At 45.8% G+C, this 27,352-nt stretch overlaps 1 protein-coding gene across 2 annotated transcripts in view; it reads right to left on the reverse strand.

Moving 5' to 3' along the window:
* Nucleotides 1-6,462: 6,462 nt before the first annotated feature.
* ANAPC13 (anaphase promoting complex subunit 13) overlaps nucleotides 6,463-27,352 on the reverse strand; it is a 54,824-nt gene continuing 33,934 nt past the window's right edge. Inside the window, exons 2-3 of one of the 2 annotated variants that reach the window (XM_044305362.1) lie at nucleotides 12,689-12,794; nucleotides 6,463-6,684 (exon numbers count right to left, since the gene is read on the reverse strand). In XM_044305362.1, the coding sequence (XP_044161297.1) occupies nucleotides 6,559-6,684; nucleotides 12,689-12,787 (225 nt within the window). In that variant the 5' untranslated portion in view covers nucleotides 12,788-12,794 and the 3' untranslated portion in view covers nucleotides 6,463-6,558. Of the gene's footprint in view, nucleotides 6,685-12,688; nucleotides 12,796-27,352 lie in introns of both variants that reach the window. The other variant, XM_044305361.1, reaches the window with a different exon arrangement.

Genomic DNA, 27,352 nt, shown 5'->3' on the forward strand with positions numbered 1-27,352 from the left:
TACCCCTAATTCAAGTACACTTAGGGACCGAGATGATAAGTTCACAACTTGGAGCCCATCCTTCAGGTTCTGTCGGCTTTGTTCCCCCCCCGAAGGTTGTCAGTGACTGGTTTCTATATGTCAGTGACTGGTTTCATGTATTGAATATCGTGTCACTTTGCCTCTAATGTGAAGATACCTGCGCTTACTAGAAGCGATTTGACTGATAGAATGGATGGGGAGTGAGTCTGCGTTCCATATAACCGGATGTGACTGCCCCATGCGTTCCACCTGGATGGGGCGCCGTACGGACCGGAAGTGACGTAGCTATGCGTTCCACGCGACCGGATGTGAACTCCGAGTGCGTTCCACGTGGTTCGGCCGGCTCAGAACGCTCCGGTATGCACTTTCAACCATATGAGGCATGACTTTTGGCGATTTTAATCAGTATGAATCTGACACAGCTGATGGGTAACTATTTAAGGGAATGGGAGTGTGGGCATGAGTGAGAGGAGGAACAGGACGATACCAGGACGCAGGCCTAAATGTAAGTGCGGACAATTCATTGTAAATTGATATCACTGTAGCATGTAGTGTGTCTCACACCATGCTTGAATTTTGGCTCACAGACCCCTAAGTGACGGATTGGCCCGTATCATGTGGGCGCTCCTCTCTCCTTACTGCACGGGACACTAAGTAAGTGCTGATCTGAAGGAGACATAGGGGATATAAATGTATTGTACTGTGTTTAGTACATGAACTGAGAGCATTCTTATTTTTTACAGGTGGGACATATCAATTTGGTCCCTGGTCCTATGCCTAAACACCTTCTGCGTCCCTGGTCCTGTTGCCTCATCCTATCATAAGTATCTTTAAACTTATTCTGTGTGATGGTTGTATTTTTGACCATACATTTTTGTATGTGATGGTTGTATCTTTGACCACACTTGCCCCCTGATGAACCTAGTGATAGGGGAAACGCGTTGGGGCTTCTTTTAGAGCCAACCTGGGAATGCATTAACCGGTGCACCCGGGTCTGACTCTATATGGTATAGGTGATATCAATTCACCTGACTGCATTGATTGTGAATTGTGATTGGTCTCATCTATTCTAGTGCCCCTGTCGGGATTTTTTCCCTACCAGGGACACATGACCACACCTACCTATGGTCTGTGGAGCATTTGTTTGTTAACTTTAAAGAGGAGGGTAAACGTAGGGCAGTCAGCCCAGGAACGAGGACAGGGAGTCTCCACCATTAGGGGACGTCCCTGGGCTGAGATCTTAGCTAGGGTGAGCATAGGGAGAGTATAGGCATACCCATTGCTCCCAACTTGCTGCCTTGCGTTCACTCATCCCTCTTGTAGTGGAGTCTGTATGACCAGCTCCCAGACATATTTCTGTATTTACTATTATTGTTGTTTGTCTTTTTCACTTATGCACTGGTGAACCACCACAGTGGTACCTACTTCTGGATGACCTCATTTTCTTGAGTTTTGTTGACATACTTTTGGATTCAATCTCCATTCAGCTTCTTGAAAATGGGTGCTTCTACTGAGATAGTCTGCAATTATCTGAACTCATCTGATGAACAGATGATATAGACAATCTCTGATGTCACGATAGACAACGTCTTGCTTCTTGTGCCTCTTGGTTTATTTCTGCAAGCCACTGCAGTGGTATGCTCCGACAACATTTTTACATGTTTCTGATATCCTTTAGGACTGAGTGCCTTAAGAGCTTTCCATAAAGATAAAAAATTCTCTCATGTTGGAAGATAAATTAGCCATAGAAAGATCCCATATAGTCCTTGAACAACTGCATTAGGGCCTTGGGCTTCCTATCCCTTTTTACTAGCATTTGTGGAGAAAATAAAAGGATCTTTTTGATAAACTCTCCCCTGTTGAGATTTTGCCTTACTAGCCCCAAGCACAGGGAGAATTTCCCAGAAAGGAAAATTCTTACCTTTTTGTCCAGAAAGGATTTTTGACCATTTACTCTATCGAGCAGAAACCTTTGAAATATTCTTGTAAGGGCTTCACCCACCTAACCACGTGCTCAAGGTCAAAATCCCCATAATGGTCATAATTAGTGTTGAGCAAATCAAAGTCCAGAATTCGCCGCAAAGTCTTATTTCCTTGTGCTTCGATTTTCCCTGAATGCCAGTAAAAATAAAAAAATCATACCTCATCCGTTTGAGTGCAAAGAGCCCACCATCGCCATCTTGATTAAAGATCCAGCGCGACATCCCGTTTGTGGTGATGCGTCGACGCAACAGTTGTCTGACATCGCTCACAGTCTCTGGCAAAGCTTCCTGGCCTAAGAATCTCCCAGTCTGCGGCCATGACAGCGTTCTGGATCCTGCACCATAGAAGATGTATCGGCAAAGGGGTGTTACAGCAAGTGGCATTTATCATGTAGAGAAAGTTAACACAAGCCACTTAACTAATGTATTGTGATTGGCCATATTGCTTCCTTTGCTGGCTGGATTAATTTTTCCATCAAATTATACACTGCTCATTTCCATGGTTACAGACCATCCTGCAATTAAACAGTGGTGCTTGTGCTTGCACACTATAGGGAAAAAAAATAATTCAATCTTGCTGGTTACCGGGACCGTGGGAGCGCACATAGGCTGGTGCTTTTTTTAAAATAATGTGATAGAAAAATAAATCCAGCCAGCAAAGGAAGCAATACGGACAATCACAATACATTAGTTAAGTGGCTTGCATTAACTTTCTCTACATGATAACTGCTATTTGCTGAAGTGACAAAACCCCTTTAAGGAGGGAGACCCACTCCTAAGCCCTACTCTCGTCATCAGCCCTCTCGTGGGTCTTAGTTGCATCCCTAGGGACAGAAAACAACTGGAGCAGATAACGGGGAGAAGGCTTATAACGTCTGTCTCCCAAGTTGATCCCTGTCCCTGAGCGATCCTTCTACAAGATAATGAATATATTAAAGATAAAAGGGCCAATACTGACCCTGTGGTACCTCTCTAGTAACCGACCCAGAGCCAGTTATTTAGTAAATATAGATGCACTGCCTTTGCCTGCCCCTGTAAGACTAAGGTCACACATTTTTGAAGTAGTTTGTAATCAAAAGCCAGGCAGATATAGATGAAGGGAAAGTACAGAGGGACGACTAATAATCCTTCATATTCACTCCAGTGTTTGGCTAAAAAAAACTGCCAAATATATTTATGACTGTATCCTAAAAGATAGATTTCAGTAAGAAACTAAAGTAGACAAATGAGGGAACCACTGAAAAACTATCCTAAAAGTGCAGCTTTAGTCTATTTACTTAATGTAAATGTAATCATATTTCCCTATACAGAGTCCTTTTACATGGTTAGATCGTCAACCTTCCAACAAGCACTGATCACTAACCCAATGCAATTATCTTCAGTGTTGGAAATGATTGGCAATACGGGCAATAACTTTCAGGCCTGAAGGAGAAAACTGTAATGTTGCTGCATATGTGACAAAGTCCATATTAGGACTAACAGTCCCAGTTTGGGTCACAGCAATCTGAACTCTGCTGATCAGGCATTGACGGCATATCCTAGAAACATGCCATGAACTTCTGAGACAGCTCTTTTAATGAATTGTATAGTGAAGAGAGCTGCTATTTTCTGTACAGACTGAGGGAATTGTACTGTATTTGTTGTGCACTGGAGGCAGTTTACATGACATAGTAACGTAAAGCACATTGATGCAAATAAATAGAGATTTTTTACCTTATCTATTAAAAGGTGTCTCACCAGCGAAAGGTATTTATCATGTAGAGAAAGTTAATACAAGCCATTTACTAATGAATTATGATTACTCATATTGCCTCCTTTGCTGGCTTGATTCATTTTTCAACTGCAAGAAACACTGCTCGTTTCCAGGGGTTACGACCACCGCTGTAATCCAACAGTGGGAGCCTCTTTGGTGGTCAGAACCATGGGATTCTACATAAGTATGTATGCACCGCAGCTCCTGTCTCAGTCACCTCGTATCTGTGCTGCTGCGGTGGCCATAACCCCCTGGAGATGAACAGTATACAGCTGAAACTTGAAAAATTAGAATATTGTGCAAAAGTTCATTTATTTCAGTAATGCAACTTAAAAGGGTAAAACTAACATAGGAGATACTCATTACATGCAAAGCGAGATATTTCAAACCTTTATTTGTTATACCGTAATTTGGATGATTATGGCTTATAGCCTATGAAAACCCCAAATTCACAATCTCAAAAAATTAGAACATTGTGAAAAGGTTCAATATCCTCGGCTCAAAGTGTCACACTCTAGTCAGCTAATTAATCCATACCCCCTGAGCAAAGCGTACCCGAGCCTTTAAATTGTCTCTCAGTCTGGTTCAGTAGGAATCGCAATCATGGGAAAGACTGCTGACCTGACAGTTGTGCAGAAAACAATCAGGGAAAGCCTCAAAAGGTAATTGCAAAAGAAGTTGGATGTTCTTAAAGTGCTGTATCAAAGCACATTAATAGAAAGTTATGTGGAAGGAACAAGTGTGGAAGAAAAAAGGTGCACAAGCAGAAGGGATGACCGCAGCCTGGAGAGGATTGTCAGGAAAAGGCCATTCAAAAGTGAGGCTGGAGTTGGTGCATCAAGAGCCACCACACACAGACAGATCCTGAACATGGGCTTCAAATGTCGTATTCTCTTGTCAAGCCTCTCCTGAACAACAAACATCAGAAGCGCCTTACCTGGGCTAAAGAAAAAAAAAAAAGAACTGATCTGTTGCCCAGTGGTCCAAAGTCCTCTTTTCTGATGAGAGCAAATTTTGCATCTCATTTGGAAACCAAGGAGCCAGAGTCTGGAGGAAGAATGGAGAGGCAAACAATGCAAGATGCTTGAAGTCCAGTGTGAAGTTTCCACAGTCTGTGTTGATTTGGGGAGCCATGTCATCTGCTGGTGTTGGTCCACTGTGTTTCTTTAAGTCCAGAGTCTACCAGGAGCTTTATGGAGATGTGACTTCATTTTCCAGCAGGACTTGGTACCTGCCCACAATTCCAAAAGTACTAAAACCTGGTTCAATGACCATGAGATTACTGCTTGATTGGCCAGCAAACTCGCCTGACCTGAACCCCAGAATCTATGGGGCATTGCCAAGAGAAAGATGAGAGACATGAGACCGAACATTGCAGAAGAGCTGAAGGCTGAAGCATCCTGGCCTTCCATAACGTCTCAGCAGTGCCATAGGCTGATAGCATCCATGCCACGCCGCATTGAGGCAGTAATTGATGCAAAAGGGGCCCAAAGTACTGAATACATATGCATGAGTATACTTTTCAGAGGTCCTACATTTTTCTATTTAACATCCTTTGTTTATTGATTTCATGTAATATTCTAATTTTCGGAGATTGAGACTTTTGGGGTTTCATAAGCTAAAAGCCATAATCATCCAAATGATACCAAATAAAGGCTTGAAATATCTCGCTTTGCATGTAATGAGTCTATCTCATATGTTAGTTTCACCTTCTAAGTTGCATTACTGAAATAAATAAACTTTACACTATATTCTAATTTTTCGAGTTTCACTTGTATAAATGAAACGGAAAAAAGAATCAAGCCAGTAAAGGCGGCAATGAGGACAATCACAATACATTATTAAAAGGGATTTCAGAGATTTTAATAATGATGACCTAGCCTCTAGATCGGTCATCAGCATCTAAACGCTAAGGGTCAGACACCCGGGACCCCCGCTGATCTGCTAACCAAGCACAGTGCTTGGTATTGCAGCTCAGTCCCATTCACTTCTATAGGGCTGAGCTGCACCTAGGCCAGGTGACCAATTAACATGTCATCACCAACCTAGGAGAAGTAGACATAAGGTGATGGCGCTCACAGGAGTGCTGCTGCCTTCTCAAACAGCTGATTGGTGGGAGTCCCGGGTGTAGGACCCTCACCGATCAGACACTGATGACCTATCCAGAGGACAGGTCATCAGTATTAAAATCTTGAAAAACCCCTGTGAGTGCCTTGCATTAATTTTGTCTACATATTAAAATGTTATTTGCTGAAGTGAGACGACCCCTTTAATGCTGACATTTTGACTATTAGCTTTCAAGCTAAGGCTAAGTTCACATCAGCGTTCAGCCTTTCCGTTCTTCTACTCTGTTATAGGGGCAGGAAAAACAAAGGATGGATTCGGCACATAACTGAGCCGAACGGAGCCTACGGACCCCAAAGACTATAATGGGGTCCGTTAGGTTTCTGCCCAGAGGAAGATTTTTGAAGCGGAGATTAAAGTCCTGTATGCACTACTTTTGTCTCCACTCCAAAATCATCTGAGCGTAAACCTAACAGACCCCATTATAGTCTATAATAGGCTCCGTTATGTGCAGAATCCGTCCTTTCCGTTTTTTCCTGCCCCTATAACGGAGTAGGAGAACGGAAAGGCTGAACGCTGATGTGATGAAGCCTAACAAGGTTCTCATGAAATCTGGTACACATACTGTCACAAAAAGAAGGGTTTCTCCATCGCAAAAAAAACCAGTTGGTCAATTTATTAAACTCAAAAGGAAGAGAAGAAGAACAGTAATTTCCTTTCCACAACACAAAGACAATGTTAATTCCCTGACATGGGTATGTTTTCATGCAGATACTGCAGTGCCAAATCGGCCCATTTCATTTCCTGCTCTTTGACAGACTCCATCACTCCGCCATTATCCTGTTCAGGCTCTGGAAGTTCATTCTGGGAGAAAAATAAAACACAGTCTCTCATCTTCAGTCAAACTTTCCACTTCACAAGGAACAAAATATTAACTGCAAGACAATCCTGATATTGGTTACATTAACCCTTTCCTGACGCAAGTTTCAGTTTTTGCATTTACGTTTTTTCCTCCCTGCCTTCCCAGAACCATAACTTTATTTTTTCGTTCAAATAGCCGGGGCTTGTTTTTGTGGGACAAGTTGTACTTTCTAATCCTACCATGTAATATTGCATAGGAGGTTGTGGGAAGCAGGAAAAAATTCCAAATGGGGTGGAATGTAAAAAAACAGCAATTCCGCTACAGTTTTAGGCCTCTTGCACATGACCGTATGTATTTTGCTTTCCGCCCAAAAAAGGGGCTGCAAAAAAATACAGATGACACCCGTGTGCATTCCGTATTTTGTGGAATGGAACAGCTGGCCCTTCATAGAACAGTACTCTCCTTATACAATAATAGGACATGTTCTATTCTTTTGCGGAATGGAAATACGGAAACAGAATGCACACGGAGTACCTTCTGTTTTTTTTTAAATGAATGTTCCGTATATGGTCCGCAAAAAAAAAAAAAATCCGTCTCGACTTACACTGAACGTCAATGGGGGACGGATCCGTTTTCAAATGCACCATATTGTGTCAGTGAAAAACGGATCTGTCCCCATTGATTTGATTTTTTTTTTTAAATATTTTTGTTAGGTCCCCAAGTGGACCACAACTTGCAATTATCAGATTGCAACTTGTACAGAATAGGATTATGTAGAGATCACCATACCCCAGTTCAGTGCTGCCACCTGCTGGCCTGAACTGGGATACCCTACGAATGAACTTGTAAGCCTAGTACAGGCTCCAGCTCATTATTAGAACAGGGTGTCTTCCCCAATCTCCACCAGCGGAAGGTGCAACTGACCCAAAAGCGCACAATTCCGGATTGTAGCCCTCTCAGGCGCCATGGTAAATTTGACAAAGGCATCTAAGGGGTTAAATGTCCAGAGTCGGTATTACCGCCGATAGCGGACATTAGCTGCTGGTGTCTGCTGTATGAAACAGCAGACACCAGGCGGCTATGGCGCTCGCTCCACTCTGGATTCGGCACCATCTTTGAAGACCTAAAATCTGCCATACATGTATGGCGGATGTTAGGTAGGGGTTAAGGGCCATGTACACCTTCACAATAGATCTAAAATAAAAAATGAAGCAACATCGCAATAGGACTTTATAAAAAAAATACCCTTTGTTTCTTCAGCAAATATGCAACCTATGGGTCTCCATGGTAAAAGAAAAAAAAAATGGCACAATCTGATCCTTAAGACATCTATGTGTCCTCTACTTATAATAATTTTAATTTATATATCGCCAACATATTCAGGAGAAGTATTGAAGACAGGAGTGAGGTTCGGATTATGGTGGATGTTACTCTTAAATCATTTGCATAGCATAGAGCATGGGTAGGGTGGTAGATAGATGATGGAGGAGATGTGTGTGGGCGGCGCAGCACTGTGAGCTTTGTGGAGGAGAATGAGCAGTTTAAACTGCATCCTATACTGTATGGGCAACCAGTGTGATAACTGGCACAGGTCGGAGGCATCAGAGTAGCAATTAAACAGATAGATGAGCCTGGCTGCTGCATTCAAAATAGATGGGAGAAGGGAGAGTTTAGTGAGGAGGAGACCGAATGAGTTACAAGACGAGAATGGATCAGGGAAACAATTTTTTTTGTTTTCACAATAAGAAACAGGCAGATTCTGGAGATGAGGTGGAGGAGGCATGAGCAGGAAGGCGACTGAATATAGGGGATGAATGACAGATCCGAGTCAAATGTAACAGCGGGCTTGCTGGCTAGGCATGATGGTGCCACACACCAAGAGGGAGAAATCAGGATTAGGTAGATGGTGAAAACCCAAGTAGTAAAATTTTTGAAAAATTCTGTTTTAGACAGAGAGGACATGTCAGAGACAGCAGACAGACAGTCACTGGTGTTTGAAGTACGGCAGGGGTGAGGTCACCAATTATTGGGTAGGGAGGTCATTTTTTTAGATTTTTATATGACTTAATCATGAGAAAGGGGTGCTTTTTTAAACTTTTTTTATGATTTAGTAAAAAAAAATTTTTGTTTTGTCCCTCTATGGGAATTCATTTTATGGGAGTCTGATCCCCTCTACAATGCATTACATTACCCTGATTCTGCAATTTACAGAAACACCTCACATGTGGTGGTAAACTGCTGTAAGAGCACACGGCAGGGTGCAGAAGAAAAGGAGCGCCATATGGATTTTCAAAAGGCAGATTTTGCTGGACTGGTTTTTAGACACCATGTCCCATTTGAAGCCCCCCTGATGCATCCTATAGTAGAAACTCCCAAAAAAGTGACCCCATTTTGGAAACTACAGGATAAGGTCACAGTTTTATTGATATTTTGGGGTACATATGATTTTTTATCGCTCTATATTAAACTTTTTGTAAGGCAAGGTAACCCAAAAAATGGCTGTTCTGGCACAGTTTTAATTTTTTGTTTTTTACAATATTCAACTAACAGGTTAGATCATGTGCTATTTGTTATAGAACAGGTTGTTATGGATGCGACAGTATCAAATGTGTCCGTTTCATTTTTACATAATTTTTTAGTGTCTCCTTATTCTGAGAGCCATAGTTTTTCTATTTTTTGGGCGATTGACTTATGTAGGGGCTCATGTTTTTCAGGTTGAGGTGACGGTTTTATTGGTACCATTTTGGTGTGGGGGGGGGGGCAATATGACTCTTTGATTGCTTGGTATTTAACTTTTTGTGATGTAATGTGACAAAAAAAAAAAGCTTTTTGGAACAGTTTTTATTTTATTTTTATGGTGTTCACCTAAAAGGGTTAGGTCATGTGATATTTTATAGAGCTGGTTGTTACGGACGTGGCGATACCTAATATCACTGACTGCTGGGACCCTGCACTCTGGTGCTTGCCTGATCAGCATAACGTAATAGTATGTAAAAATATGGGAAGTCATCTCCCGCTGTGACGTACTAATAAGTCATATGTTGGAAAGTGTATAAAATACCTAGGCTTCGAGAAAGGATTATACAAAATCATTATAATTAATTTTTGAAACTCTGAAGCACCAGTAGCATATATTTCATTTAATGTTTCTATGTGTCATTAAGAGACAGTATCCTGCCCCCTTAACAGTGAACTCCACAGCCCCTCACCTGTTAACACTGACACCTCACAGTGCCCCGCCTCCTTAAAGTGGGACCTCCACAGCAGCCTATTCCCTTAAGGCCTCTTGCACACTGCCGTGTTTCACGGCCGTATGCGGGCCGTGGAACCGCGGCCTGGATCCCTCCTGAGAGCAGGAGCGCACGGCGTCACTGGTTGCTATGACGCCGTGCGCTCCCTGCTGCAGGCACAGTACAGTAATACACTGGTATAGATCATACCAGTGTATTACTGTATTGCGGCGGCAGCAGGGAGCGCACGGCGTCATAGCAACCAGTGACGCCGTGCGCTCCTGCTCTCAGGAGAGATCCAGGCCGCGGTTTCACGGCCCGCATACGGCCGTGAAACACGGCAGTGTGCAAGAGGCCTAACAGTGACCTATACAGCACACCGCCACTTAACACTAGGGAACTTAGGGGGACCGTCCCCTTTTCTGTGACCGCCACTGTTCCCTGTCCCCTTAACAGAGACCTCCACAGCACCCGTCCCTTAACCAGTGACTGCCACAGTACCCCGTTCCCTTAACAGGGATGTCACAGTACCCTGCCTCCTTAACAGTTACCTCCGCAGTGCATGCCCGTTTAACAGTGATGTCCAGAGCTGCCTGCCCCTTTAATAGTGGCCCCTGCCCCCTTAACAGTGACTTCCACAGCGCCCTGCCCCTTTAAGGCTAGGGCTACACGACGACATGTGTTGCACCAATGTCGCGCAACAATTTTTATGATAGGCTATGGTGTCGCAAAGTTCTCACAAAAAATTCCATCCAAGATCATTATAAAAATTGTCACGTGACATCAATGTCGCAGTGTAGTTGTGCCCATTGTGTCGTGAGACATATTGTCAAGCAGCAAAACATGTCGTTGTGTAACTCTAGCCTAAAGCAGTGAAGAACAATGGCTGGGTTGTTATGGAAACCTGGAGTAAAACTGGGTGTATGTGGAGACTAAGGGCCTGCGAGCTTCTATTGGCTGATAAGGGACATGTGACCGTGTGTATAGCAGTTGGGATTTGAAGAGAAAGACTTGCAGGCTTGTATTTGCTAATGCAGGTAATTTTGGGGGAATCTCAGGAACGGTACAGCGATGAGACCCGGTCTAAAACCTTCCCGGACACCTGATGTACATGTGTGCCAAATTTGGTCGCGCATAAAAGAACAGACGAACAGACAAACAGAAACATTATATATATATATATATATTATATATATAGCAGAAGGACCCAGCTTTATGTTTCCGTGTGTTGTAAAAAGATATCAACAGTATTCCCCATAACAGTAACCTCCACAGTGCCCGCCCCCTTTAACAGTGAACTCCATAGCCCCCGTCCGTTTAATAGTGGCCCCCGTCCGTTTAATAGTGGCCCCTGCCCCCTATGTATGTATCAGTGTAGTTGTGCCGTCATATGACTGAATATTTAAGGACCTGCAAACTGCTAAAACCTGTGATCAGTTGTTATGGCAACCTGGAGTAGGACCTGCGACTTTCTATTGGCTAATAAGGGACATGAGACCGTGTAAATGGCAGTTCTGATTTAAGTGAAAGGCTTGCTGGCTTCCATTGGCTAATACAGGTCATATTTTGGGAATCTCTCAGGAACGGTACGTCCTAAAGAGTTGAGACGCGGTCTAAAACCTTCTCGGACTCCTGATGGACCTGTGTTCCAAATTTGAAGATCGGTCCAGTCTTTTGGTCGCGCATAAAGAACGTCCAGACAGACAGCGCGCTGTCCTCCTCCCCCTCCGGCTTCCTCTGCAGCTGACTCGCACCCCGGGATCTGGGCCCTGCAACCGCCGCCTGCCACAGCGTATCCTTCACCGTACACCCTTACGCATCACTCACACCATTTTGCAAGCAAGTTCAGTCAGTTTTGTCTGCGATTGCGTTCCGTTTTTCCCTCACGGGTGCAATATGCTTTGATGTGTTTTTCACACACGTGATAAAAAAAACTGAAGGTTTACAAACCACATCTCTTAGCAACCTTCAGTGAAAAAAAACATTGCATCCGGACTTGCTTCCGGATGCAATGCGTTTTCACTAACGTCCCATTCACTATGGGGCCAGGGCTACATGAAAAATGTAGAATATAGAACATGCTGCATTTTTCATGCAAGGCAGAACTGATGCATAAAAAAAAATGCTCATGTACACAGACCCATTGAAATGAATGGGTCAGGATTCAGTGCGGGTGCTATGTGTTAACGTCACGCATTGCACCCGCGTGTGTGAAAGGGGCCTAAGGAATTTAAAGGGGTATTCATAGTTTATAAGGCTGAAAAAAAGACATCTAGCCATCCAGTTCAGCCTGTTATCCTGCAAGTTGATCCAGAGGAAAGCAAAAAATAAAAAAAAACAGAGGTAGTAGCAAATTTTCCTCAACAAAGTATTCCCACCCAGAAAATAAGGGATACCTGTTAGATCATGAGAATGGGGATGCCATGTTTATCATTTGAATGGAGCGGCGGACAAGCTTGTGCACCACTGTCATTCCAAGTAATGGGATTGCTGAATGTAAGGACATTGCTCAGCTATTTCCAGCAGCCCCACAGAGTTTGAATGGACTGCCGTTCCATTCAAACGAGACACAAAAAAAAGTTCTCATGGTCTTACTGGACTCCGTGGTTGCACTCACATTAATCTAAGTTACACCATATCCAGTGTTAAGATGATGGCCTATTGTTACCAGAATACCCCTTTATGGAATGAGGCGAACAGGACTTGCTCGCAATGGAGGAGGCCATGCCCAAGCAGTAATAAAAGGAAGAAAACACTTTGTGAAAGTTTCTCCCACCAGTGGAATGGTTACATCTTCATAAGGTAATTTATCTTCTTTCCAAGCATCATCAACCAAATCTAAAATGCGTCCATCTCGCTGAATCTCGCTGTCCATTGGAGTTCTAAAAATCAAAAGGAAAATGCAATTAGAAAATCATTTTATTGGCAATGATATGGTGTCACATCCATTACAAGCACAAATCCTAAGCGTACAGGTCCGTTTAGACAAGCAGTCTATGATCAATCATTGGCACTGTATGTGCCCAGCCGACACGACCGTTTGGGTGCATGCAGCGGATAATATACTCCTGAAAACTGATGATCTTCATGCTGCGTAAAGGAAGCAATCACCCAACAAACATGTAATTTGCTAGGAGATCAGCAGCACGTTTACAAATGGCAATGATGGGGTCGATCATAGGCACAACTTATGCAGGCGGTTGGATTATTGCTCTGTTTAGTAGATAATTGTAATAGGGTACATGAAGAGGAGCATGGGGTGTTACTGTACTTTTTATTTTTTTTTAAATAGTGGCAGATTCCTTTGCATAACATACAGTTGCAAGAAAAAGTATGTGAACCCTTTGTACGGCTGGGCGATATGGCCTAAAATCTATATTGCGATATAATTTTAAGCATGTGCGATCGATATATTGTTTTCTATATTGGGGGGGGGGGGGGGTGTTTACACTCCGGCGATATGCACAAAATTCATATCATGGCACAAATTTATATCGCATATCGCCTATATCGCCCACCCCTAACCCTTTGGAATGATATGGATTTCTGCACAAATTGGTCATAAAATGTGATCTGATCTTTATCTAAGTCACAACAATAGACAATCACAGTCTGCTTAAACTAATAACACACAAATAATTAAATGTTACCATGTTTTTATTAAACACACCATGTAAACATTCACAGTGCAGGTGGAAAAAGTATGTGAACCCCTAGACTAATGACATCTCCAAGAGCTAATTAGAGTGAGGTGTCAGCCAACTGGAGTCCAATCAATGAGATGAGATTGGAGGTGTTGGTTACAGCTGCCCTGCCCTATAATAAAAAAAAAAGAAAAATTACACATTAGTTATGGGTTTGCTTTTCACAAGAAGCATTGCCTGATGTGAATGATGCCTCGCAGAAAAGAGCTCTCAGAAGACCTACGATTAAGAATTGTTGACTTGCATAAAGCTGGAAAGGGTTATAAAAGTATCTCCAAAAGCCTTGCTGTTCATCAGTCCACTGTAAGACAAATGGTCTATAAATGGAGAAAGTTCAGCACTGCTGCTACTCTCCCTAGGAGTGGCCGTCCTGTAAAGATGACTGCAAGAGCACAGCGCAGACCTGCCAATGAGGTGAAGAAGAATCCTAGAGTGTCAGCTAAAGACTTACAAAAGTCTCTGGCATATGCTAACATCCCTGTTCGCGAATCTACGATACGTAAAACACTAAACAAGAATGGATTTCATGGGAGGATACCACAGAGGAAGCCACTGATGTCCAAAAAAAAAACATTGTTGCACGTTTACAGTTTGCACAAGAGCACCTGGATGTTCCACAGCAGTACTGGCAAAATATTCTGTGGACAGATGAAACCAAAGTTGAGTTGTTTGGAAGAAACACACAACACTATGTGTGGAGAAAGAGGCATAGCACACCAACATCAAAACCTCATCCCAACTGTGAAGTATGGTGGTGGGGGCATCATGGTTTAGGGCTGCTTTGCTGCGTCAGGGCCTGGACGGATTGCTATCATCGAAGAAAAAAAATGAATTTCCAAGTTTATCAAGACATTTTGCAGGAGAAATTAGGCCATCTGTCCACCAGCTGAAGCTCAACAGAAGATGGGTGTTGCAGCAGGACAACAACCCAAAGTATAGAAGTAAATCAACAACAGAATGGCTTAAAGGGGTTCTGCATTTTCATTTAACTGATGATCTAGCCTCTGGATAGATCATCAGCTTCTGATCGGTGGGGTTCCCGGGTCAGCTGTTTGAGAAGGCAGCGGCGCTCCAGCAGCGCTGCGGCCTTCTCGCCGTTTACCGCCGGCCCACTGAAGTCACGACTAGAATCAACTAGCGTGGGCGGGGCTAAGCTCTGTTCACTTGAATGGAGCTTAGCCGCGCCCACGGTAGTTGATACTAGTCGTGATGTCAGTGGGCCGGCGGTAAACAGCGAGAAGGCCGCGGCGCTGCTGGAGCGCCGCTGCCTTCTCAAACAGCTGATCGGCGGGGGTCCCGGGTGTCGGACCCCTGCCGATCAGAAGCTGATGATCTATCCAGAGGATAGATCATCAGTTAAATGAAAGTGCAGAACCCCTTTAACACTGATACAGTTCTGTAAAGAGGAATGGTCAAGAATTACTCCTGACCGTTGTGCACGTCTGATCTGCAACTACAAGAAACGTTTGGTTGAAGTTATTGCTGCCAAAATGAGGTTCAACCAGTTATTAAATCCAAGGGTTCACATACTTTTTCCACCTGCACTGTGAATGTTTACATGGTGTGTTCAATAAAAACATGGTAACATTTAATTCTTTGTGTGTTATTAGTTTAAGCAGACTGTGATTGTCTATTGTTGTGACTTAGATGAAGATCAGATCACATTTTACAACCAATTTGTGCAGAAATTCATATAATTCCAAAGGGTTCACATACTTTTTCTTGCAACTGTATGTATAGTGCTATTTTCTCCTAGATGCTTTGCTTCAAACAATAAAAAAACACTGCCTGTCCAAAAAATAAAAAATAATAAAAGTCGCCACTTGGATTTAAAGAGGACCTTTCACTAGTATACAAACTAAAAACTAACTCCATCAGTGGGCAGAGTGGAGGTCCCCCTGCACTTACTAGTATGCCTGGGAGCCGCTCCGTTCGCGCGGCTATGAGCTGTGCGCTGCGATTGGCCAGTGCTGCAGCAAGGGACACGCCTCCTACAAAAAAAATCAGTCCAGTACAACAGGCGGAGCTGAGACACCGGAACCTATACCGGGCGAACGGAGCGGCGCCCAGACATACTAGTAAGTGCAGGGGGACCCCTGGGCGCCGCTCTGCCCACTGATGGAGTTAGTTTTTAGTTTGTATACGAGTGAAAGGTCCTCTTTAACTAAGCAAATAGTTATGAGCCTCCTATTGGATAATTACTGCATGGGCGATTATCTTTCAGCTGGCAACAAATTATTTAACCCCAATTGGTGCAATGAGTTGCTTCTCATTTCTTAAACAACCATGTCGAAAGACATCTCGTGGTCGTGGAAAAGATGTCAGTCTGTTTGAGAAGGGTCAAATCATTGGCATGCATCAAGCAGAGAAAACATCTAAGGAGATTGCAGAAACTACTAAAATTGGGTTAAGAACTGTTCAACGCATTATTAACAGCTGGAAGGATAGTGGGGACCTATCGTATTCGAGGAAGAGACATGGCGAGAAAAAAAAATCCTAAATGATCGTGATCGGCGATCACTTAACCCCTTAAGGACTCGGCCCTATTTCACCTTCTGGACTTGGCCATTTTTTGCAAATCTGAGTGTCACTAAGTGCTGATAACTTTAAAACGCTTTGACTTATCCAGGCCATTCTGAGATTGTTTTTTCGTCACATATTGTACTTCATTACACTAGTCTAAGTTGTACGTCACTATTGTACTTCACTACACCCTCAAGGTATTTAAAACTGATTTTACAAACTTTGTTAACCTTTTAGGTGTTCCACAAGAATTAGAGGAAAATAGAGATACAATTTCAAAATTTCCCTTTTTTGGCAGATTTTCCATTTAAATTTTTTTTTTCCAGTTACAAAGCAAAGGTTAACAGCCAAATCAAACTCAATATTTATGGCCCTGATTCTGTAGTTTACAGAAACACCCCATATGTGGTCGTAAACTGCTGTACGGGCAAACGGCAGGGGCAGAAGGAAAGAAATGCCATACGGTTTTTGGAAGGCAGATTTTGCTGGACTGTTTTTTTTGGGACACCATATCCCATTTGAAGCCCCCCTGATGCACCCCTAGAGTAGAAACTCCCAAAAAGTGGCCCCATTTTAGAAACTACTGGATAGGGCGATAGTACTGTTAGTACTATATTAGAGTACATATGATTTTTGGTTGCTCTATATTACACTTTTTGTGAGGCAAGGTAACAAGAAATACTGGTTTAGTTTACCGGTAAATCCTTTTCCAGGAGTCCGACATGACAGCACCCATGGAGGTTGTCCTATTGGTCTCTGTAGGGACAGGAAGCGAGAGAGATTAAAAGGCCCCCTCCCCTCCCACGTGTTCTTTCAAATTACTACACCGGATAGGATCCAACACCTTTATTAATACAATGTTATATTCACACTGCTTACAAGGCTGGAACCAGCATAACAGGGAGGGTAGTACAGGGTGCTGTCATGTCGGACTCCTGGAAAAGGATTTACCGGTAAACTAAACCAGTATTTCCAGGACGTCCCTCCATGACAGCACCCATGGAGAACTAACAACTGAATCTCCTAGGGGGGGACTACTGCCTGAAGGACTTTTCGCCCAAAGGCCAAGTCCTGTCCGGCCAATACATCAAGCCTATAATGCTTGGCAAAAGTCAGGAAGTTAGACCAGGTTGCAGCCTTGCAAATCTGGTCAACTGTAGCGTCGGCCCTTTCAGCCCAGGAAGTTGCCATCGCTCTCGTGGAATGTGCCTTCAGATTTAAGGGGCAGGCCATCTCCTGCAGTCTGTATGTTTCTCTGATGGTGTCCTTAATCCACCGTGCCAGCGTCTGTTTTGATGCTTTCAAGCCTCTATTTTTCCCACCGAACTGGATGAACAGATTACTTGATCTCCTCCAGGAACTGGTTCTGTCCAGATAGGCTAGGATTGTTCTTCTAACGTCCAGCCTCTGGAATCTTTCCTCCTGTATATTTTTGGGAAAGGAACAAAATGAAGGGAGTGTTAGCTCCTGTTCTCTATGGAAAGTAGAGACCACCTTGGGAAGAAAAGCTGGATCCGGCCTCAAGATTATGCGGTCATCCAGAATCCTTAGATAAGGTTGTTTAATTGATAAGGCCTGGATTTCCCCTATCCTGCGGGCTGTGGTTATAGCCAGAAGGAACACCGCTTTTAGAGACAGAAATTTTTCGGATGTCTGCCCAATCGGCTCAAAAGGAGGATCACATAACCCTTCTAAAACTATGTTTAGACTCCAGGGGGGGACCGACTGTCTCAAGGTGGGTCTCAATCTAGAAGCTGCTTTTAGAAAGCTTTTAATCCACCTATGGTCTGCAAGGGGACTATCGAGACAACAGCTGAGAGCCGAAACCTGTACCTTGAGTGTGCTGGGTTTCAGACCTGCATCGAACCCCTCCTGAAGGAACTCTAAAATACAACCCACTGTGGGGGATGCGGAATCTGTATGGTTCTGTGACAACCAGGATGAGAACTTCTTCCAGACCTTGTTGTATATTGCTCTTGTGACAGGTTTGCGGCAGCTCTGTAAAGTTAAAATTACCTTGTCCGAGAGTCCTTTATTCCTTAAGGTCTGCCTCTCAGGATCCATGCTGTAAGGTTCAGTTTGTCCAGGTTGGGGTGCAACAGAGGACCTTGCGATAGAAGATCCTGTCTTTTTGGAAGGGATATTGGATCCCTGATGGACATAGTCTTTAGAACCGAAAACCAGGCTCTCTTGGGCCAAGCTGGGGCTATCAAAATCAGCGTGGATGAGCACCCTCTCAATTTCTTCAGGATCTGCGGTATGAGGAGAAGTGGGGGAAAAGCGTAGGCTAGACTCATGTCCCACGGTTGGGAAAGAGCATCCACCGCCAGTGGTCCTCCTCTTGGGTCTAGCGAGAAGAAATAGTCCAGCTGAGTATTTCTGCTGGACGCGAATAAATCCACCTGAGGTCTCCCCCACTGCTGGCAAATCAACTGGAATACCTCCTGGTTCAATTTCCATTCCCCTGGCCTGACTAACTGTCGGCTGAGAAAGTCCGCTGTGCGATTGAGAGATCCTTTCAGGTGTGTGGCTGAAATGGATAAGATCTTTTCCTCTGACCAGCTGAAGATGAGATCTGCTAGCTGCTGGAGATGAGGATTCTTCGTCCCCCCTTGTCTCTTTATGTAGCAGACAGTTGTTATGTTGTCTGATAGAACTCGGACATGATGACCTATGAGGAGATGTTCTGCCGCCCTCAGGGACTCCCAGACCGCTTTTAACTCCCGGTAGTTTGAGGATCGTAGGGCGTCTGTATTTGACCAGCTGCCCTGAAAGAACTGATCCTCTATGTGAGCCCCCCAACCCTGGCTGCTTGCGTCCGTGGTTAACGTTCTGAGTGGTAACGTGTTCCAGGAAATCCCCCGGGACAGGTTTCTTGCTAACAACCACCAGGAGAGGGAGCTTACTGCCCTGTCCGAAAGAGATATCCTGGCGTTCAGAGATCTGTGGTCCTTGTCCCAAGAAGAGAGGACTTCCGCCTGGAGAGTTCTTGAATGGAATTGGGCCCAAGGAACTGTTGTGATGCATGAGGTCATCAGACCCAGGACTCGCATGGCTTCCCGTAGAGTCCGTTTTTTCTTTAGTTTGAAGGCTCTTATTCTTTCCCTTATACTGACCTGCTTGTCCTGGGGAAGAAGAGAATACTGGGTCACGGAGTTTAGGAGGGTTCCTAGGAACTTCTTTTGTGTTGCTGGATGTAGGTCTGATTTCTCCAGGTTTATTTTCCATCCTAGACGTGTGAGCAAAGATAGAGTCCATTCTTTGTGAAGCTCTAACTCCTCCTGTGAGTCTGCCACAAGCAGAAAATCGTCTAGGTAGGGAATTATAGTTACCTGTCTCTGTCTTAGATAGGCAACTATCTCCGCCACTACCTTTGTAAAGATCCGTGGGGCTGATGAGATCCCAAACGGGAGACATTGGAACTGGAAATGCATAATCCTGCCATCCTTCTTGATTGCGAACCTCAAGTATTGTTGGTATTGAGGGTGAATGGGGACGTGGTAATAAGCGTCCTTTAGATCCAGGGTGCATAGGAACGCCCCTGGGCTTATCAACGGAATTGCGGATTTTATTGATTCCATCTTGAAGTGGTGATGTGTTATCCATTTGTTTAGGAATTTCAGGTTGATGATGGTTCTCTTGGAGCCATCCAGTTTGGTTATGAGGAAGAGTTTTGAATAGTGACCCTTGAATTCTTCTGAAGGAGGGACTTGTACTATTGCGCCCAAACTCTGAAGTTTTTGGATGTCCGCCAGAAGTTGATTCTGCAGGGAGGTCGACTGAAATATTGTGGCCTGAAAAAGATGAGGAGGGGGAAGGCGAAACTCTATCTTGAACCCTTTCTGGATGGATTCCAGGATGTATTGGTTCTTGGTTATCCAGGTCCATTCTTCCCAAAAGAACTGAAGTCTGCCCCCTACTGGTCTGGCGTCATTGTTTCTCAGGCTTGGAGTTGGGATTAAAAAGGAAACCCCGACCTTTTCCTCCTTTGGGGTAGCTCCACCTTCCTGTCTTCCCTTTACCTCTGGGAGTGCCCTGGAAGCTGCTGGTCGTCTTACGAAAGGGCAAGGGTTTCTTGCCTTTTTCCTCCGGAAAACCTTTCTTTCTGTCCGCTGTTTTCTCCAGGATCTCGTCCAGTACCGGACCAAAGAGGTGAGAACCTTTAAGAGGTAAGGCGCATAATTTATTCTTGGAGGCTATATCCCCAGACCAGGATTTTAGCCACAGGGCTCTCCTTGCCGTATTTGTTAGGGAGTCTGTTTTTGCTGCGAACCTTATGGACTCTGCCGAGGCGTCTGCTACAAAGGATGCGGCCATCTTAAAGAGAGGCAGGGATGCCAGAATTTCTTCCTTAGGGGTGTCCCGCTTGAGATGTTCCTCCAGCTGGTTCACCCATAAACACAGAGATCTGGCCACGGAGGTAGCAGCAATGTTGGTATTTATGCTGTTGGCCGACACTTCCCATGCTCTTTTGAGCAAACCGTCGATCTTCCGATCCATTGGTTCCTTTAGCTGGGCTGAGTCTTCAAAGGGGAGAGTGGTTCTCTTTACCACCTTTGCCACTTGAATGTCAACTTTAGGAACTATATCCCACAGTTTTGTGTCCTCTGAGTTGAACAATAGTCTGTTCTTAAACTCCCGTGATATGTACAATTTTCTATCGGCATCTGCCCACTCGTCTATGACTAGGTCCTTTAAGGTCTCGTTTACCGGGAACAACTTTTTCTTCTTAGCTTTTAAGCCGCCGAACATCTCGTCCTGTATCGAGCGAGTCTGTTCTTCCTCCTCTATATCCATTGTCTGCCTTACAGCCGACAGGAGGGGATCTAGATCTTCTTGCGAGAAGAGATATCTCCTCTGGTCGTCGGCCATATAAGACGAGCCCTGATCGTCATCCCCCTTTGAGGTTTCCCCTTCTGACAGATATAAACCTTCTTCCTCAGAATCTGACTCCCTAAGAACACGGGGTCTCTTGGGGGGAGGGGAGACGGCACAGGGTCTCTGTGCTATACTAGAGCTGGCCGCTTGGATCTCCTCCTTCACAATCACTCTTAGATCAGCCAAAAGGGAGGATTGTTCGTCTCTGAGGATCTTTGCCAGGCAGTCGCTACACAGGGCTTTTACATGTGCGTCCCCCAGTCTCTTTGAGCACAGAGCACATCTTCTGGGTTTCTTTTTGGGTTCTCCCAGCGTTTTAACCGTGGTGTCTTTCTCTCCCTGGTATGGAAGAGAGAGAGACCATTAGTCCAGTGCCAAGAAGAGAGAGAGGGACCGGAATACAAGCCTCACTACTTACATGACTCGGGTTAGGGATGTCTGCGCTAGAATCCATAGCTGACATCTGGACCTCCATACCACGCTTGGACAATCAAACTGACACACAATTTATGTCCTACCTGGTCCACCCGTTGCCGCGCGGCTCCGCCTCCTTAAATCCAGGTGGGGGGGGACTCATTCAAACGAAGAGTCGACCCCCCCTTGCGTGCATTCCGCCGGGCTCAGCGTTCCCTGGGCGCCGCCATCTTGCTTCCGCCCATGTGACCCCCACTTCCGGTCACATGGGCCTGCACGTCAACGGGAGGAGCGCCGAGCGCAGGAGCCGCAGCCGATCCCAGAGCTCCCGAACCCGGAAGAAGCGGCTTCGGCTCCCCGATACCGCGGCCACCACAGCTTGATGCGGAAAGGAAAAACAGGTATCGGGGGAAGCTAGGGGACCCCTACCCAGAGAGGTGCTAGCCCCAGGGCCCTCCAGAGCCTGAAGAGGAGAGGGAGACCCCCCCGACCAGGCTCGGCCCTGAAATAGATTCCCAGAGTCGGGAAAGATTCTCTCTGCTCCGATCCCTGTAGGGACAGGAAGAACACTGGAGAGTGGGAGGGGAGGGGGCCTTTTAATCTCTCTCGCTTCCTGTCCCTACAGAGACCAATAGGACAACCTCCATGGGTGCTGTCATGGAGGGACGTCCTGGAAATAGCTGTTTTGGCACCGTTTTTATTTTTTGTTATTTACAACATTCATCTGACAGGTTAGATCATGTGATATATTTATAGACCAGGTTGTCACGGGTGCGGCGAGACCTAATATGTATCCAATTTTTTTTATTTATGTAAGTTTTACACAACGATTTGTTTTTTGAAGCAAAAAAACAAAATCATGTTTTAGTGTTTCCATAGTCCGAGAGCCATAATTTTTTCAGTTTTTGGGCGATTACCTTGGGTAGGGTATGATTTTTGCGGGATGAGATGACGGTTTGATTGGCACTATTTTGGGGTGCGTGTGACTTTTTGATTGCTTGCTATTACACTTTTTGTGATGTAAGGTGACAAAAAAATTTGTTTATTTAGCACAGTTTTTATTTTTTACGGTGTTCATCTGAGGGGTTAGGTCATGTGATATGTTTATAGAGCCGGTCGATACGGACGCGGCGATACCCATTATGTATACTTTTTTTTTCCCCCTATTTTTTTTTTACTTTAAAGGGTTTCTACCACCAGATTTGGTCCTATTTAGCTGACTGACACTAGTGATGTGCTTGTGTCAGCAGTCCATAACAGTGTTCTTACTTATCATCTGTCTGCTGCCGTTCACCTTAAAAACGTACTTTTATAGATATGCTAATGAGCCCCTAGGTGCTATGTGGGCGTCATTAGCACCTAGAGGGCTCCGTCCACTAACCATTTCAGCCGCCCATCACGTCCCTCCAGCCCGCCCCGCTCCTGTTGATTGACTTGAAACTTCTCAGTATCTCGTACCAATTCCCGCCCCTGCGCCGTGCGCTTCTGTATGCGGCGCAGGCACAGTGAGTGAATGCCGCACTCCTGGTGCCGGCTTCCTCACTGTAACGTAGTTGGCGCAGGCGCAGTGAGGAAGCCGGCGCCGGGAGAATACAGAAGCGCATGGCGCAGGCGCGGGAATTGGTACGAGATACTGAGAAGTTTCACGTCAATCAACAGGAGCGGGGCGGGCTGGAGGGATGTGATGGGCGGCTGAAATGGTTAGTGGACGGAGCCCTCTAGGTGCTAATGACGCCCACATAGCACCTAGGGGCTCATTAGCATATCTATAAAAGTACGTTTTTAAGGTGAACGGCAGCAGACAGATGATAAGTAAGAACACTGTTATTTAGTGTCAGTCAGCTAAATAGGACCAAATCTGGTGGTAGAAACCCTTTAACTTCATTTGGGGAAAATTACGTTTTTGGTTTATTTTTACTTGAAACTTAATTTTTGGAGAGAAAAACGATTTTTTCACTTTATTTTTTGTCCCACTTTTGGACTTGAACTTTTGGGGGTCTAATCCTTTACAATGCATTCCAATACTTCTGTATTGGAATGCATTGGCTGTATGAGTAATACTGTGTGTATTATTCATACAGCATCCAGCCTGTGAGATCCAGGGGGCTGAATCTCACAGGCTCGTCACCGAAAGGCAGCGCAGATGCCTCAGGAAGGCATCGCGCTGCCTTCCATGCCATCGAATCCCCCCCCCACAGCCCCATGGGGACCGGGTGGCACCACAGCCGCACCAGGTAAAAGCCGCAAACCGGAGGTCTGAATTGACTTGCGGTTTGCGACGGGGGGGGTCACGGGACCCCCCCGCGTATTTAGCCAAGGTGCCTGCTCAATGATTTGAGCAGGCACCAGGTTCCGATCACCGCCCGCCGGTGATCGGAACAACACATGGCGTACCGGTACGTCATGGGTCCCTAAGGGGTTAAACGTTTGGTGAAATCAAATAGAAGAAAAACAACAGTAGAACTCAGGGCTATGTTTAACAGTGAAAGTAAGAGCATTTCCACACGCACAATGCGAAGGCAAGTCAAGGGATTGGGACTGAACAGCTGTGTAGCCGTAAGAAAACCACTAATCAGTGAGGCAAACTAGAAAAAAAAAAAAAAAGGGTTCAATTTGCTAGGGAGCATAAAGATTGGACTCTGGAGCGTTCCGCGATTTGTGTAACGGAACGGGCGCCGGCAATATAAATGCCTATTCTTGTCCGCAAAGCGCGGACAAGAATAGGACATGTTATATTTTTTTAGGGGCGCCGCGGAATGGAGCCTCGGATGCTGACAGCACATGGAATGCTGACCGCATCTTTTGTGGTCCCATCAAAGTGAATGGGTCCGTATCCGAGCCGCCATTTTGGCACGGCATGCTCAGCTGCAACCAATGGCTGGCTTCAGTGGTGATGTGGCTACAGAACACATGTCACCACTGAAGCCAGTCAACACTGTGGACACCAGAGCACGAAGGACCCATGAGACGGGGAGCCTGCAAGTATGAATCGTATGAATAGTCGTTATTATGGAGAACCCACTTGAGGTCCTTTTACATGGACAGATATTCAGGCTTATTATTGGGGATAAGAGTTTGTACAAATTCTGATTCCCAATAATTGTGTGAAAGGTATTGGCAATCACCCAATCAACAAGCAAACGCTGGATCATCGGATGATCATGTTCTGCCAGCACCAAAAATCATTGTGTGCAGCAGAGTGCGCTGTGTAAACGCAGTCCTCATTGGGAACACAGCCCGAGAGCGCAAGGGCAAGCGGGCACCACTAGGCCTCAGCTAATCCAAAATTAGTTTCACCCAAGTCATGTGAGACTTCGGTGAATGAATTTGTTAATCATTTTTACAGCTTTAACCCCTTAATGACCACCCATACGTCTTTTTACGAAGGTCACTAAGGGGCCTTAGGCTGGGCCACCGCTTTTTTATGGCGGCCCAGTCTAAGCGCTGCACACGAGAGCCGTACTCCTGCTCTAACAGCCCGGACCGGCAGTAGTGCTGATCCGGGCTGTTTGAAGCTGCTTTACAATGCAAACAATTGCAAGAAAAAAATAAAATAAATCTCCCCCATATGTTTGGTAGCACAACATCCGTAACCCCATCCGCACTACATAAATTTAATGTAAATTATCCCCTACAGTGGATGCAGTTTAAAAAAAAAAAAAGGGGGGGGGGGGGTTATTTCACAAAAGTAGTAAGACATGTACGGTATTTGGAGTTGCCGCAAACATAATGACCCAGAGAATACATTTATTATGTTATCGATACCGAAAAATGAGCTCTGTGAAATTTATAACTTAAAAACTCAGTGGCAGTATTGTTGATTTTCCCATCTCCCTCCCAGAAAGTTGTGTGTACCCCAAAATGGCACCATTAAAAACTATAACATGTCCCGCAAAAAAACAAGCCCTCGTACAACTAAGGGCTCTTTCACATATGCGTTCTTTTCTTCCGGCATAGAGTTCCGTCTTCGGGGCTCTATGCCGGAAGAATCCTGATCAGTTTTATCCTAATGCATTCTGAATGGAGAGAAATCCGTTCAGGATGCATCAGGATGTCTTCAGTTCCGGAACGGAACGTTTTTTGGCCGGAGAAAATACCGCAGCATGCTGCACTTTTTGCTCCGGCCCAAAAAACTGAAGACTTGGCGCAAGGCCGGATCCGGAATTAATGCCCATTGAAAGGCATTGATCCGGATTAGGGCTGCAGTAAACGAATATTTTTGTAATCGAGTATTCTATCGATTATATTTCTCGATTCATCGAGTAATCTAATAAGAAAAAGCTACTTAAAATAACGTACGTAATTAGGTATGTATAAAGTTATTGGTTTAGAGAGGGGTTAATGAAGGCACCTCCAAGGTGCTTCCATTAACCCCTCCAAACCAATATCTTTATACATGCCCATTGGGTTTGGAGGGGTTAATGGAAGCACCTTGGCATTAGGCATGTATAAAGTTATTGGTTTGAAGAGGTTAATGGAAGCACCTTGGAGGTGCCTTCATTAACCCCTCTCTAAACCAATAACTTTATACATACCAAGGTGGTGCCTGCAGCCTCCATTAACCACTCTCTCTCCATCTGCCTGCCCCCAGCCTCTGATCTGCCTCCCCCCCAGCCTCTGATCTGCCTCCCCCCCAGCCTCTTATCGGCCTCCCCCCCTCCAGCCTCTGATCTGCCTCCCCCCCAGCCTCTGATCTGACTCTCCCCCCAGCCTCTGATCTGACTCTCCCCCCAGCCTCTGATCTGACTCTCCCCCCAGCCTCTGATCTGACTCTCCCCCCAGCCTCTGATCTTCCCCCCCCCCCAGCCTCTGATCTGCCTCCCCCCTACAGCCTCTGATCTGCCTCCCCCCTCCAGCCTCTGATCTGCCTCCCCCCTCCAGCCTCTGATCTGCCTCCCCCCCAGCCTCTGATCTGCCTCCCCCCCAGCCTCTGATCTGCCTCCCCCCCAGCCTCTGATCTGCCTCCCCCCCAGCCTCTGATCTGCCTCCCCCAGCCTCTGATCTGCCTCCCCCCCTCCAGCCTCCCCCCAGCCTCTGATCTGCCTCCCCCCCCCAGCCTCTGATCTGCCTCCCCCCCAGCCTCTGATCTGCCTCCCCCCCAGCCTCTGATCTGCCTCCCCCCCTCCAGCCTCTGATCTGCCTCCCCCCCTCCAGCCTCTGATCTGCCTCCCCCCCCTCCAGCCTCTGATCTGCCTCCCCCCCAGCCTCTGATCTGCCTGCCCCCTCTGGTAACGCAACCCCCCCTCCCTCCCCCCCCAGTATTAATCATTGGTGGCAGTGGCCACGGGGTCCCCCTCCTCCCCCCCCATCATTGGTGGCAGTTTGCAGTTCCGATCGGAGCCCCAGCAGTGTAATGCTGGGGCTCCGATCGGTTACCATGGCAGCCAGGAGTCACGCTACTGAAGTCCTGGCTGTCATGGTATGTTAGTGAGCAGAGAGCAGCGCATTATACTCACGTGCGCTGTGGCCGGCGGTCGCTCCTTCTCATAGGTCTGTGCGGCGCATTGCTAATGCTGTAAGCATTAGCAATCCGCCGCACAGACAGAAGGAGCGACCGGCGGCCACAACGCACGTGAGTATAATGCGCTGCTCTCTGATCACTAACATACCATGACAGCCAGGACTTCAGTAGCGTGACTCCTGGCTGCCATGGTAACCGATCGGAGCCCCAGCATTACACTGCTGGGGCTCCGATCGGAACTGCAAACTGCCACCAATGATGGGGGGGGGGGAGGAGGAGGAGGAGGGGGACCCTGTGGGATATGGCCGGCAGATTCATTGGTAGTGCAGTGGCCACAGTCCCTCCCCTCCTCCTCCTACTCTGTCCTCATTGGTGTTCAGCGGCAGCCGCGCACAGTGGGGAGGGAGGGCCTCCCTCCTCCTCCTCCCTCCACTGTGCCGGCCGCTCAGTCCTGCCTCTC

Source organism: Bufo gargarizans, chromosome 9 (genome assembly GCF_014858855.1).
Source record: "Bufo gargarizans isolate SCDJY-AF-19 chromosome 9, ASM1485885v1, whole genome shotgun sequence".
Classification (NCBI taxonomy): domain Eukaryota; kingdom Metazoa; phylum Chordata; class Amphibia; order Anura; family Bufonidae; genus Bufo; species Bufo gargarizans.